Here is a 14,950-nt window from a genome sequence, read left to right on the forward strand (position 1 = left end):
GCGAGAACCAGGAAATCGCTTCATTTGGACCGGGCGAAATCAAAATACTTACCAAAATAATCTGTCTCGTTACAACCCGCATCGTCCTCAGCCTCCTTCTCATCCAGCTCTGCCTGTGTTATTCTGCTGTGGTCACATTCAAGCAGGAAGCAGACGGAGTTTCACCTGGTAAGTTGATCCACTGAGTTTCGCCATGAATGTCGACATGTTTTCACCGTGTCTCGTTGCACTGTCTGCCATATTAGGACATTTTACTGTCTACACTCGTCTACACTTTAAGTCATAGCATTTCTATCGTTGTCTTAAAGAGACAAAAGTCCCTTATTACCGCGTTTATTTGACAGTTTCTTGTGAGCCAAACTACAAATGTTAGTTACGGTGTGTTCAGGCCTCAGTGTTGCTGTTGCAGTTTCTGCTTTGTGCTCATTCATGCCTTGTACCAAGCCCCAGTACACACACACACACACACACACACACACACACACACACACACACACACACACACACACACACACACAAAAGTCTTGTGTATTCCCAATGTGTGGCGTGTGTTTCTACCGGATAGGAACCAGTATTTTGAGCAACTTAACTTAGTTTACAGGTGTGTAAAACAACTTATTTTAAAGTTTAAAGTACGCTTCCTTTACTGAAGTGACTAAATACACATTTCTGATTAGACTACCTTCGCCTCCATTTTATTTCATAGGCTAATATTGTAGTTAATTACTCCACTACATGCCTGATATTAAGAGTTACTGGTTACAGGCTGTACACTCAGTTTCCACTTTATTACCCAGCTAAAATAATGCAGGCTAAAATAACAGCCCAGCAATACACAGGCCAGTAGCTTACAGTACTACTTACGTAAAGTTACAATGTTAAATTTAACTGTTCACTCAACTGTTGTTGAGTTAACTTTATGCTAATTTTATAGGGAGTTTGTGGTGCTGTGGAATTTTAATCCAAAGTTTGAATTCTACTCATTTGTGGTATGCAGTATTTTTAATGTTTCGTCTATCATACCCCTAGTATAGACTCAGTTGGCAGTTTATTAGGTACACCTAGCGAAAACTTACAGTCTAATACAATAGCCCTGAAATAAACCCAGCTTTCATGATGGTTAATGTTCAGTTGTTTAAACTGTTTTTAAAGAGGTGTTCAGTCAAAGTTATGGTCATTTTGAAGGCTGCAGTTTGTGGAACTGTTGAATTGTATTCTGTTATACTAAGTGTTTCTATTATTTTGTCCACCCTGTTTATATCAATGAGATCTGTTTAAGAGAGATTCAACTGTATGATCATTTTGTAGGATGCACTGTAGTTTGAAAAAAAACAACTGAACTTTAACCTTCACGAAGGTGAAGGTTTTATTGTGGAGCTGAGAATAAACTAGCGGAGTATAATCTATAAACACCCCCCCTTTTACATTTTTCAATTTATTGCGTCTGTGTATCATGTTGGTATAAATCTGGTGTACTTATAGGTGCATTTAGCGCTGTAGCCAGACATATAGAAATATTAAGGTCATGAGTAGAAATTCTCCCCCAAGAAATTTTTGACTGGCCACCAAAACACGAACATTTTTTAAATATATTGGTTTTTCTCATTTTATGTATTCATTTAGCTGTTAAGATAATTTTCGGCAAGTATGATGGTCTTAATGATTGTGTTTCTAAGCCTTCTCTGCAACAGTCCCCTTTCACAGACATTTTGACTTTTCATAGCAGGAAATACATAGCTGTTATAATAACATTGACAATGGCTCCTTTCAGTTCAAGTGTACCAGTAAGCCATTACATTATAACAGCGAGCTAGCATGCATAATACCAGTAACCTTAAACAGAGGCAACTAAATAGAATCCAACCAATCATTTTAATCAACTGTGACGTGTCAAAATGTCTTCGATGGGGAACAAAAAGCCTTCTGGTGGGGTCTGTCGCTCAGCAGGTACCACATGTCCCCCACTAGTAGCACAGTTTGGTTGTGTGGTTTGGCTTCTCCTGACCACATGTCCAAGTGTCCTTGACCTAGTGACCAGACCAGCTCCCTGAATGGCAGCTCCACTGTCACTGGAGTGAATGTGGAAACGAGAACCAATGTAATACACTTTGTCCTGCTGACTTGTTGTCTAAATGCAGCTTCAGGTTGTTATAACCAACAAATTCCTAGAAACAATAGGTTATTATTAATAGATCAGTTTGCCTCTCCCGGTCAATTCACGTTCCCTGAATTTTAATGATTATAATAATTATAATAATGAATTATACCTGTGTAGGGCACGTGCACACACTGATTCTCCTGATTGTTTGTCAGTCTCTCTCTCGCTCTCTCTCTCTCTCTCTCTACACTCTCATCACAGATTTGTGAGTGGCATGTGTCCCCTCCATCTGGCTCGCACATGCATTGCATATGGACATTGCATAATGGTCTTGGGCCTCAGTAATGCAGCATCACAGCGCTACTCGCAACACGTGTGGGAGTGACAAGGGGCAGAGAAACAAACTGCTTATGTAAAAGCATTAAGACGACCAAACAACTCCAGCTACATTTGCTCGCCCTGCAGAAAAAGAGGGAAAAAATAGAAGGCCTTCTCAGAGTTCATTAAAAAGCGAAAACATGCAGTGACAAAGGGATTAGCTGGAAGAGGGAATCACTCTCCGACTTCTTTCATAATTAAAACTAGAGCCTTTTTAACCAGTAAATCTGCAGGTCTGAAGCAGGTCAACCAAAAAAAGATATAAATAAAAGGATTAAAACAGAGAGGAAAAAATTATATGTAATATCCACATGAGAGTATATCTAGCTGCTGTTTTATAAATTGGCTTGATTTTTGCTGTTGAAACAAAAAAGGCATGATTTCAAATAGGAAAAATGCAAAGCCAAAGGTTAAAGTGTTTCATATTGCAGTTATGAAAATGCAGCATAACTTGCCCCCCCCCAAAAACAAAAAAAAAAAGAAAGAAAGCCAAGAAGCTTAACATGTTGTTCTTAATAAGTAAGACATCAGATCTTGGCCAGGAAATAGCTACAATCCATCATGCAACCATCTGTGCAAACTTAAACTGGAAGATATGAATGTTGATATTAGTCAGTCAGCGTTGTTTTATCATCTTTGATTTAAGAGTGCAGACTGAGGCAGATGACTGGACTTATTTGGTAGTTGTTAACATTTCTGGCTGTGTTGAAATGCCTATTAAAGACTCATATGAACCTATGATGGGGTTTACATTATGGCTGAACAATTAATCAAAATATTATCAAAATTACAATATGGCCAAATGCAGCATCCAAAGCACAGGATGTGCAACTTTTTTGATAAAGGTGAAATATGTCACAGCATGCTGTTAATGAAGCATTGTGGTGCTGTCTTGTGATGCCCTGGCCTGCAAATCATATTCTCCAGGCATAAGGGAACATGTTTGTTTGGTATAGCCCCCAACAAAAATCACATTATCATCATTTTTTTATTTATTTTTTTTGTGAAAATTAAATGTAAAAATCACCATTCCAACTGAAATGGTGACTCATATTGCAATATCTGCCAAAATGATCGTGATTAGATTTTTTTGGGATATTGTTTAACCTTAATTAACATACTAGCAAATAACGGTCTATGTCCACGTTCATCAAACACAAAGCAGTATTACTACTAAATCTCCTTTTTTTTCTCCAGCAAAAAACATGGAGCTCTTCAGCTGCTAGACAGACCACTCTCCTATATTTTTGTTCTTTTGATCTATAAAAAGTCAAGCTGCACAATTAATTGAAATATAATTGAAATCGCTATATGGCCAAGTGCAATATCCAAATCGTAGGAACTGCAAAAAAAAATGTTTTTGATAAAGGTGAAATGTTGTGCATTGCTAGCACTATAAGCGTTGCGCTGCTAATGAGAGACCCCATGTTTGTGGGTACACGGCCCAACAAAAATCACATTATCATCATTTTTATATTTTTTCCAGGGAAAATTAAATGCAAAAACAACCATTTTAACTGAAATCACATAACGGAGTATATGCCAAAATATCCGTACATGATTTGTTTTGCATATCGTGCAGCCCTGATAAAAACAAAGTGATGTCACCTGCAGAACAAACGTGGATAAAGAGAACAAAAACAGGTGCGTCACAGATCTATAGTCTCTGGGTTGCTTACACTTTGGTTAATCAGACACCAGGTGTGCACAGGTGGGATTGTTCTCCTCTGTGTTGCGTTTGCGCACATTTCGGTCTGTATGCTGTGGTACCCCAGAACATACATACATATACACACACACACACACTTTGAATGCAGTTTGGGCTGGATGAGTGTGCAGTGTGAGATTAGAGTAAGGTGTTGGATTATGATAAAACCGCCTGTGAATGTCATGCTGCTGTGTGAATTTTGCACAGCTTAATGGTTTGGTGTCCTCACCGCTTTCAGCCCAAACGAGGCTCCTGATCTGGGCTCCCGCCACAAAGACGACACACAGGGTGAACTGAAAAAACCTCTCTCCTTCCTTTTCTTCTTCTTCTTCCTTTTGTAGTGTTCTTACCCAATGTTTTTAAAAATAGACGCTTGTTATTTTTGTGTCTCCCCCGCCATCCTCCTGGTGTTTTGCCCCCCCCCCCCTGGAGTGCTGAGGGATTTCTGCTGCTCAGTGAAATCTGCAGCAGCTCTCATGGCACGACCGTCCAGAGCCGTAATCCAGACCTCCAAGCTGCTGGAATATAAATCCTGTCCAGAGTTTGCATTGGTTGGCAGCTCATCATGAGGGTGCAGAGATTATTTATTTATTTCAGCCCTCCCAGGACATGGCAGCCTGCTGTCAGCTGGTGACTCGGGGATGACACGATACAGACATTTAATCTGTGTGGCGTGCACGCCGGGGGTTAGCATCAGTGTAAGAGTGGAGGGTGTTACTTCCTCCTTATCAGGGGGAAGCATTTTGGGGAGGGGGTGTATTATGAAAGTTTATTAATGACAAAACAAACAAGTGCAAAAAAACTGTTATCAGTCTGTGAATCCAGGTTTGAGAGTGCACGTGAGATCAGATTTGATCTGAAGGTGTCATCCTCTTAGAGCCTGTCCTCTTTATCACATTGGGCTTTTTTCCAGTGGGCTACATGAGCTTTTTTCTTAGACACTGCCCAAAAAAAATTGTGCTGTTGCTGGGCATTCAGTCTGAAACCTGCACTGAAAACGGACTGCAGATTTGCTTTGATTGTGTAGTAGAAAAGCTGAGCCAGTTCCAACTTTCTGGCAGGCCACCATGTGTGTTGGCTGGAGCCCCTTTGCATCGATGTCCCTGCTGTGTTACCTCAGTGGCCTCGTTGAAATGAAGTAGGTGGCTGTGGTTTAATTTTTTTTTTTTTTGACACCATTTTGTGATAGTAAGTACTATTTAAAAAATGCTCATCAGCTGCCAAAAGAATGCAGTGTTTCAAAGTAGCTGAATATGATAAAGAATCAATTATATATGTACATAAACGAAATTAGTGATAGAAAAGTTTTCTTCTGACAGATAGTGGAAACTCATTAACCAACTGTTAACCTGTTAACCGTGTATATACTGGACACATACTGGAGTGACTGTAAACATAACACATATTGAATCCTCTGGCGCCGAGTATGCTGCCTCTCCTGTGTAGGAGAATATTAAATAACTTAAAATAAATAGCAAATAGCAGCCAGACTTTCTAATCTATGAGCAGATAAACAAAACAAGAACACACCTTGAATCCTCCAGCACCGAGAGCACTCAAAAACCTCCTCCTGGTCCTCCTCCGCCGCTCTCAGCTGATTAATGATCAGAAACATTCAAAAGTTTAACAAAACGACCTGCAGTCGCATTTTTCAGACCTTTAAATAAAATAAACAGACCAGGCCGACCTCAGTCCTCGGCTTGTCTTCTGGCTCGTATTCAGAAATTGCTACATGTGGACTGGCTGTGAGGTTAGTCTGGTGCACAGTTTGTAAACAGATGGTACGGATGTCCCAGGATATTATAACTGTTTAATTGATGATGTCAATCAGTCAAATATCTTATTGTCGGTTAATTATGAACAACACTAGTTTCAGTTTTTGTAACTTAAAAAATGGTCAGTTTGACGCGTGGTTCTCAAAGTGGAGTCCAGGGAACCCCAGGGGTCCTTGAGGGGGTTCCTGGGGAACAAAAAGGGTAATAATTTATTTTCACTATAACTGCACCCATAAGTCGCACAGTGACAGAATGTATGACTATTTTGGTCGGGGGTTTAAAACCCTTTCTGTAATAAAACATTTAGTAGCAAAAATCAATGTGACATTAGGGGTCCTTGACGAGAAGAAGTTTGAGAACCACTGAATTGGACGAGTTTGGTTGAGGTGATACACATCCAGTTCTGTCTGAGACAAATTTTAGGAAAACAAAGTCCTGATCTGACTAACAAGTGTTGCCTGATGCATCTTATTCCATGCTTTAGATCTCCATTGATGTCCAGAAACTATTAAAGCACATCAGTGATGCACACTATTAAAGTGGGGGACACGTTTCTTTTTAAATTCGAGTGGTCGAGCAGATTTCTAATGAAACGTCCACAAAATCAGGACATCGCTCTGAAAACGTGTCTTGTACCAATCTGTCCGGAGTGATTACAGCTTAAGATTTGTTTAGAAGTAGTTCTGTCATTAATGAACCTCCATGAGGGCTGAGGCCTGGGGCAGAGGTGTGAGAGTATGTGAGGGTGAAGTAGATGGGTTTGTCCGGGTGTAAATGGCAAGAAGACTAAGCTTGGATGGGGGATTATAGAAGGGGGCGGGGAGCATACATGATCTGTCAGGGCTTAGTACCACAATTATCCCAGCGGCTGCAGCTGCAGCAGCAGCAGCAGTAGTGGCGGTGATGGCGGTGGCAGAGGCTGCGTTTTCATTAATGTAATGTCCAGAGAAGCTCCAGAATTATGTAAGAGTGACGTGGTGTCATCCCCGCTCGGCCTGCCTACCGCCTGGCAGGAACGTGGCCGTTTGTTTTCCTCTTTTATCCTCCCTCGCTCTGAAAAGCAAAAAGGACATCTCAGAGTCGGCGGTCTGGGACAGGAATCGTAGTAGCCACACCACAGGGGCCGCGCCGCTCCGGGTGCTGAAGCTGCGGCTCGCGTGGAGACACTGATGCACTGAGGCGGCAAGATAGGACAAGTTTGTAGTGCTGATGATACAGAAGGAGAAGAGCAAACGCCGAGATGTTGAATCCGCTGCTGGTGTTGCGCACTGTTAGAAGATGAGTGATGGAAGTGTAGCAGCAGTCAGCAGCGTGGTGTGTGTGATGCTCTCTGTATTAGAGGAGAATTAGAAGATGAAGTTTAAGAAGTTCATCACGATCATGCAGGCGGCCATGGGGATCGTACCCCTCAACAAAAGGGAGCTCCTGCCACCCGGCAGGAAACTGTGGAGACCCCCGGGGTGAGTTAGACCGCTGTGCGTGTCTGTTTGTCATTAACATTGAAGGATCTGTTTCTAAATCCTGATGATGCTTCAGATATATGGTTACCTTACAGACTAGTTCAGGGAGGCAACAGATGAATTTGGGAAGAAACGTATTAAATCAAAAATGTCCCTTTTATTAAAGGGTCCACTCACTGAAACAATAAAACGGAGTAACATCTAGTGGTATCTGGTCATGTTTTCTTTTGTGAATAGAATGATTGAAATATGGCATCAACATGAATGTCTCAGACTGTTGCAAAGAAGTTGGACATAAGGTTTGAAGTGTCAGAAGAGTAGTGTCTCCCTACTCCTGCAGGGAGACACTGTATGTTTGAGGTGTCATTTGTAAACTCTGCTGTGGGTCTTTTTTATGACAGGCTGTTCTTTTTGAAAGTGACTGCAATGCATGAAAAGACAAGCCTTTATATCACGTTTCATATTCATAGTAGTAGTGTGCTAGTACTATGCTTTTCATAGTACTAGCAGAGCAGTAGTGTCCTGTGATTGGACGGTGAAATGTTAAAGCACTGAAACGATAATCTTTTTCAGAGCCACAGTAGTTAAGCTACAGTTTTAAGTACATTTACAAATCTTTTCTCAAACTTGTTTTTACTTGTTTTAGACAAACCGACTTGCTACCGGATACAATTTACTTGATTTGTTTAACCCCTATTAACCCTACCTATTAACCTGCAATATATCTTTTTGTATCAGTCTGTATTTCTGCAACTAACACTTGTAAATACATATATAACCAATATCCTGTTTCAGGTAGAGAACTGGAACTGGAAGCATGTCAAGCATGTCTCTTGCTCAGGTTCTTTTTTTGCATTGATATACAGTTTATCACAATGTTGTGTGACATACAACCGTAAAACAACATACATGCAACATAAAGCTATCTTTTAACACTGAACATATTAGATACTTGCTTGTTGTTTATATCATATATAACATTGCCAGACTCATTATGCTTTTTATTGGTTCTGTCCATGCCTTGCATATCATAGCTTTATTCACTTGTACTATACATTTTGCATGTTATACACATGTGCGCTCACTAATGCAGTCTAATACAGCAGTCTGATAGTAAAGTGTCTCTTTATGAAGGTTATAATGATCAGTTGTTTAAACAGTTTCAGAGAAGTGTTGACTTGACTGTGTGGCCGTTCTGGAGGATGTAGGTTGTTGTACATTGTACAGAGAGGTGTGTTTGTTATTTATATTACACACATTGATATAAATGGGGTGGACAGAATAATAGAAACACCTGTCAGTATAACGCAGTACAAATTCTTGCCCCTAACAAGTTCATGCGTCCATGCCCAGCTGAGATCTGAACCCTTCTTTTATGTCTTGGATTACTTGAGTGGTTTGTGGAGATGCAAAGCCCTTCCTTCTGTTCCCTCTGAACCTACAAGTCTGTGCTTAATGTGGAAGTGGCAGCAGTTTTAGTCATGCAGAAACGATTTGCTTTCTTCACTCTGGGCACAGCATCACTGCAGTAAGTGTATTGTGTTCTGTGTTTATTCAGACCGAGCGCAGGAGAAAGCTCATTTCTGACTCATATCTGACTCGCTGCCATGAAATTGTTTCAGCTCGGCATAGATTGCCACATGTTGGGACACGTTGTTAGCTATCAGGTCAGAAATGCTGCTCTTGAACTGAGACTGCAGATTATAGTATTATAGTGAGTAGTATCTGTGTGCAGGTGAATCTGGCTTTAGTGAGCCATACCCGGGTGGCTCAGTTTTAGTAAAACACGTGGCTGATTTTGTTATAGCTCAGATTTTTCCCCATCTGAGCCTTTGGTCTTTGAAATATTTGGCCTATATTTCCTCAACAGTCTAGGTTTTATGTGTCGCAAAGGGAGGTTGTTGCAATCTGTGATGTCTGTGGGAGTGCAGGGTCTTGCTCTACTTTTTAATTTGTAAAACATTAGGTAGAGAATGTCACCAAAAAGTTACAAATAAAATAATAATATCCATCACAAGATCTCAGAGTCCAAGGACATGTCTTCAAATAATGACCAACATTCCAAAGCCCAATATATAGTCAATTTAATTTATTCAATTTATATTTAAGCAGCTAATTGTCAAATTTGAGAAGCTGGAACTATAGAGAATGATGACTTAGACGATTAATCAGTTTTCTAAATCTTTGTCTGTTAATTTGAATTGTCTCTTAAACTGACTAATTGTTTGAGCATTGGAGTTTGTCTTTGAGTTTTGATCAGCAAACACTAACCAGAAAATTCTCTGCTTGAACTTGCCGCCATTTCCTGCCTCTGGCTCTGAAATCAAAGAATTTATCTGACACTTCTGGTCTCCAAAAAATATTAACAAATCCTTGAAAACATTTAGCTTTATTTTGGGTACACAGCAACTGTATACTCCACTTTTCTGTTGACCATTTTTAACGCATGTTTTAGATCCTTTCATATATTTTACTACCCTCTAGAGCTTTGTTTCTTCTTACCATACACTATGAAAATTAAGTAGCATTGTTGAAACCTGCTACAGTTGTAAGACGCATAAAGTTCATTTATTATCAGTACATGGTAATGAAGTTGTAAGGGCAGATTGATTTGGGAAGTATGCACAACTTTACAACAATATATATGCAAGTTTAACAAAAAATAATGCCTTCTTGATGTGATGTGTGATGGATTACACAATTGAAGAAGATTTTCAATGTCTCTTAATTTATTTTCATACCTTACAAAAATGAATGGAATCCAATAGAGGACAATGATGGAGAGAATATGCATTCAAACAGGTTTAGCTGTTATGTTTCAGTAAATAGACCTAAACATGCAAAATCACAGGTCCTTGTAAATGGGTTAAGAAAGGTATATTTTAGTTAGTGTTATTGCATTCCTGCATACACTGTGATGTTGCCCACTTCTACAAAGGAGTAGACAAGAGACAGACGTTTTTAAAAAGGATCCTCAAATTTAAAGCATCAGAGGCTGAAATATTGTTTTGTATTCCCTGACAGGAGTCAAACTCCAAGAACACTGCATCCTATATTTCCCACAATGCAACTGTATACTGTCATTTTCATTATACCGACTGCCTGGTAAATGCCCAGGTCTTTTGACAACTTTCTAATTTGTAGTCTCAAAGTCCAAGATGAGAAAACGGTACAGACATCACTCTGACACCATGGTTATTTTCTCAGACTGAGTAGTATTAAATGTGATGAGTAAATTAGCTTTGTGTCTAGTTTCCCTTCAATATTTACCTGACAACTTGCAAATACTATAAGGAGCACGCTGTATAAAAAATCACCTGTTTATGAGTAAAAAAATACTCACGTCACTCATTATAACTCACACCTCTCTCCTTCAAAGATCTACAGAGTGAATGTGATATATTTTGATTGATCTTGTTGAATTATTTTCCATTGGTACGTAGTAAAGAGTTATCAGTTGACTGTGTGTTTCTCTCACTGTGCACAGGGAACAGCCTGGCTCTGACCAGACCAGCACTGACCTGCTCAAGTCCAGCCGCAAGTTCTGCTGGTCCAGAGAAGCCCAGTACTTGTATCTCCGCCGCCTCTCTTCACGCAGCTACTCGGCTATTATGATGGTAAGTTGTTTACATGATGCTTGATGTGACACAGAGTCTGATTTGGTGCCAGCTTTGTCTCTACACTGTGCATGTGGTCCTGTTAACGCCCTACTGTGTGTTACAGTGTTTACACATGTCTACACTCATACTCCTATATATGTTCTGCTATTAAAGCATTAGCATTAGCATGTTTTATACTGTAGAGTTGCCCCTGTGCTGTCAAAAGCCATGGCCAGAGGCATTATGTTTTTAGGTTGTCAGTCCGTGTGTGTTCTGTCCCATTCTCGTGAATGCAAACGCCTTGAGGGAATTTCTTCAGATTTGGCACAAACATTCACTTGGACTCATGGATGAACAAATAGGTTGGCCAAAGGTCAAAGGTCAACCTCACAAAACACATTTTTGGCCATACACAAGAATTCATACGCTAATTATGACAGAATTTCACACAAATGTCTCGGAGGATAAAATGACGAAGTGATGACATTTCATATCCAAATGTCAAAAGTCAACTTCACTGTGAGATCAAAATGTTCCTGGAATTATTATTCATCGCCATGACTCAGGAACAGAAGGGGAGATTGTGACCATATTTCACATTTGGTCCGATACTGAACTGGTGATGTTAATCTTGGGTGCTCACCTTGAACCTGTGGTGATTGTATAGATCATCTGTGCTGCCAGGTTGAAAAGTCATCACTACATTTATCACATGAGTCTGGACAGGCACAGTTTGGTTGGTGGTGGCGTACAAGCTTGGTAGTTACCTCTGCCGAGGAGGTTATGGATTCAATCGTGTCTGTGTTTGTTTGTTTGTCAGCAGGATTACATAAAAAGTACTGAACTGATTTGCATCACACTTGCTGGAAGGGTGGGGCGTGGGCCAGGAAAGAACCCGTTCATTGTTGGTGCTGAGCTGGTTTAAGCGGTTGATGCAGGAATTTCTTATCACTTAACTTTGCGAGATAGAGCATTTTTGACATGATGCTTTAACTTTTGTCAATTTCTGAGGAAATAATGTAATAATAGATCTTGATGTAAGAAATCGGACGTATTAATAGTGCTGAGATCTGTGATTTTGTACGGTTTGGTGCAAAATCTTACAGACTCTCTGAGAGTGCCATTTATGTTGTTTGAATCCACATCACATGCAAGCATGAGGCAGCTACTTTCATGATTTCTCTTTGTACACATAGTGGTGAGAAATTTTCAGTAAAAAAACTAAACCTGTCATTTATTTCTGTTATACTGTGAATTCTGTATCTTGTTGGCTGTCAGTTGCTGGTGTGAAAACCCCTCAGTTTAATCTTACTGCTGATTTTCATCCTTTAACATCACATTGATGACTGGGTGTTTCTCTTTTGATGAAAATTTTATGAATTTTAATCTTATCATACTCATAATCCCATCATTGGATAAGAATAAAAAATGCATCCTTGCATCTTTTTTTAGTGTGTCTAAAAATAGTTGGTAAGCTGTAAACAAGGCTGCTTCTCCCCTGACACAATGATTATTTTTGAAAATATGAGTGACTTGGTGTCTCCCAGACTTCTTTCATGTTACCTTATTTGAATACAACCACGCTTTAGTGACTCGTCCTGCATCCAGGATGATGACTAACCAGGGAGACATGTCATGTCCCAGAAACTTCATTGTTTTAATGACTTGGTCGCACAATTTATTCAGGCCAGTGAAGCTGTTTTGCATTGGGACGGCCTATTTTAAGGTCTGTTTCTCATATTTCAGTCGATGCGAAATGTGGTCATTTGAATTAATTGACCTTAATTTTTCTTAAATTGTCACTATTTCATTCTTGCACAATTGCTTTCCTTAAACTGGATAGTGTTTTACCAGCAGAAAATGTTATATCATTTGTTAAAATGGTGGATATTGAAAGAAGCGGTTACATATAGATGGTATTAGGGATTTTGGACATTTTCAGGGTCAGCTGGTGCTCTTATCTGTGATTTGTTTTGTGCTGATAAAATACCAGATAAAGGCTGGCTTGAATGGATAGTATTACACACACACACACACACACACACACGCACAGAAATAGAGAGAGAGAAAAACAACAATAGGTTATTGTGGTACAGCTGCACATGATCGTCTAGTTTTTCCCAGACCTTTGCTTCAGCTGCTCATGTATAAGAGCCTTACATTTTTCACATAGCTCTACAGTGGCGAACCACATACCTTTGTGTACTTTTTGGTCTGGGGCTGTTTTTCATGGTTTGGAACCGTAAGTAAGGAAGGAAATCTTATTACAGCATGTAGTGATAATTTTGACAATAGTGTGCTTGAGGAAGACTTTACTGTTTCAACATGAAGATGCTGCTCTGCACAAAGCCAGAGGAATGGTTTGTACCAGTTTGGAGAGCAAGAACTTGACAGGCCTGCGTAGAACGTCCCATCCAACACCTTTGGGATGAACTGGACTGCCGACTGTGAGCCTGACCTTATTATCACCTAACATAAGTGTTGCACCCCATTAATTTTCCTCGGAGCAAATCCCTGCAGCTAGCCTCCAAATTTATGGCTTTAATGTTTTTGGTGTCCACATACTTTTGACCATGTAGTGTATCTTTCTCTTGCAAAGCAAAATAAAGCAATGTGTTTAAAAAAAAAAAAAAAAAAAAAAGGTAAATAAGCTATATACCTCTTTAGAAGTATTGGTGGTTGCTCAGGAGTATAATGTATGGTTTCATCCCTTCGCTGGATGTTAGCTGTACCTCTTCATTGCTATACAAACTTTAGACCCAGAACTAACATTGTTTTGCCTTTGGAAGGCAGTTGGTCAAAGTATAGGCCATGCAAAATGTTTTATACACTCTAAAACACAATTCAAATGAATTCCCTCTGTCTACATAGATGTTATTTTTAAATAGTCTTTTGTCTTTCTCAGAATTATGAACTGCAGTATGCCGTATTAAATCTGTTTTTGTGTGTCTGTCTGGGAGCCTCACAGCAGGCTCCCTAAAAATCAATGGGAATTTTGGACTGATCCATCCCGGCGGTATTAGAGGTGTAAGCCCCCTCCATACATACACATATATATATATATAAATATTTATGATGCTTTCAGTGGTTCGTTATAACTGATAACTAAATAAATCGTTGTTTTTTTTTTATCAAACGAGGTTAAGTTTACTTAATGTTGTTTCTTTTTCCTGTTATCTATCACAGTTCCTAAATTATAATCCTCCCCCCCGCTTTCATTTGGTATAATCTGAGCCGAACAAGGAGTAGTCGGCGCTAATTTTTGCCCTGAAACTCTACTCTTCATGTTTTTATCAAGAAAAGTGCGTCATTCAATGTGAAGAAGACGAGACTTTCACATTTTTTGTAGTCTGGATTTTTTAATTACTTCAGAATTGGTCTACATCCGACTGGAAACATTTAAGTAGTAGCTGTTTTGTTTAAATCTTCAGTACCAGTCCCGGACAGTTCAAAGTGCGTGATGCCAGTAAACGGAGGGGGGCTGCTCTCTCTGAGCAGATATGCCACTCAGTATTTCGCCGTAAGTACAAACATAGTTAATTTCACAATACTTATAAATACAGAAGTCGACAGATAGTAGCATTGATATGTTGCTGTTACGGTGTTTTGTGTGTGAAGTTATAGTTTTGAGGGAAAGAAGTTATCCGGAGTTTCCCATTTGAAGCCTGTTGCATCCTGCTGCACCTGCTGTTATATCTGTCAGCTATCGGTACATTAAGAAACACGTTCAAAGTTAATAAACCCTGCGTAAAATGTTGTTTTATCGCTGTTACTCCAGCTGATGTATCGACTTTTAACGACGTTTCTTGTCTGGTTTCAATAACAGTGCGCTGTTTGTCCAGTGGTCAAAACATCTTTGCATCCTTTTTAATTATCCTCTATACTTCTCTATGTTCTCCAGGTTATTTAATAACTGCGATACGGCCGTAGTG

The 14,950-nt window shown here is 39.6% G+C and overlaps 1 protein-coding gene across 4 annotated transcripts in view; it reads left to right on the top strand.

The window, feature by feature from the left end:
• tjp2a (tight junction protein 2a (zona occludens 2)) overlaps positions 1 to 14,950 on the top strand; it is a 39,680-nt gene continuing 24,730 nt past the window's right edge. For 3 of the 4 annotated variants that reach the window (XM_087172238.1, XM_023399971.2, XM_087172239.1), the window contains exon 1: positions 14,253 to 14,538. In XM_087172238.1, the coding sequence (XP_087028364.1) occupies positions 14,479 to 14,538 (60 nt within the window). In that variant the 5' untranslated portion in view covers positions 14,253 to 14,478. Of the gene's footprint in view, positions 169 to 10,906; positions 11,037 to 14,252; positions 14,539 to 14,950 lie in introns of those variants that run through there. The other variant, XM_087172240.1, reaches the window with a different exon arrangement.

Source organism: Seriola lalandi, unplaced genomic scaffold (genome assembly GCF_002814215.2).
Source record: "Seriola lalandi dorsalis isolate HSWRI2012SDOR001 ecotype SW California unplaced genomic scaffold, Sedor1 jcf7180002052129, whole genome shotgun sequence".
NCBI lineage: Eukaryota > Metazoa > Chordata > Actinopteri > Carangiformes > Carangidae > Seriola > Seriola lalandi.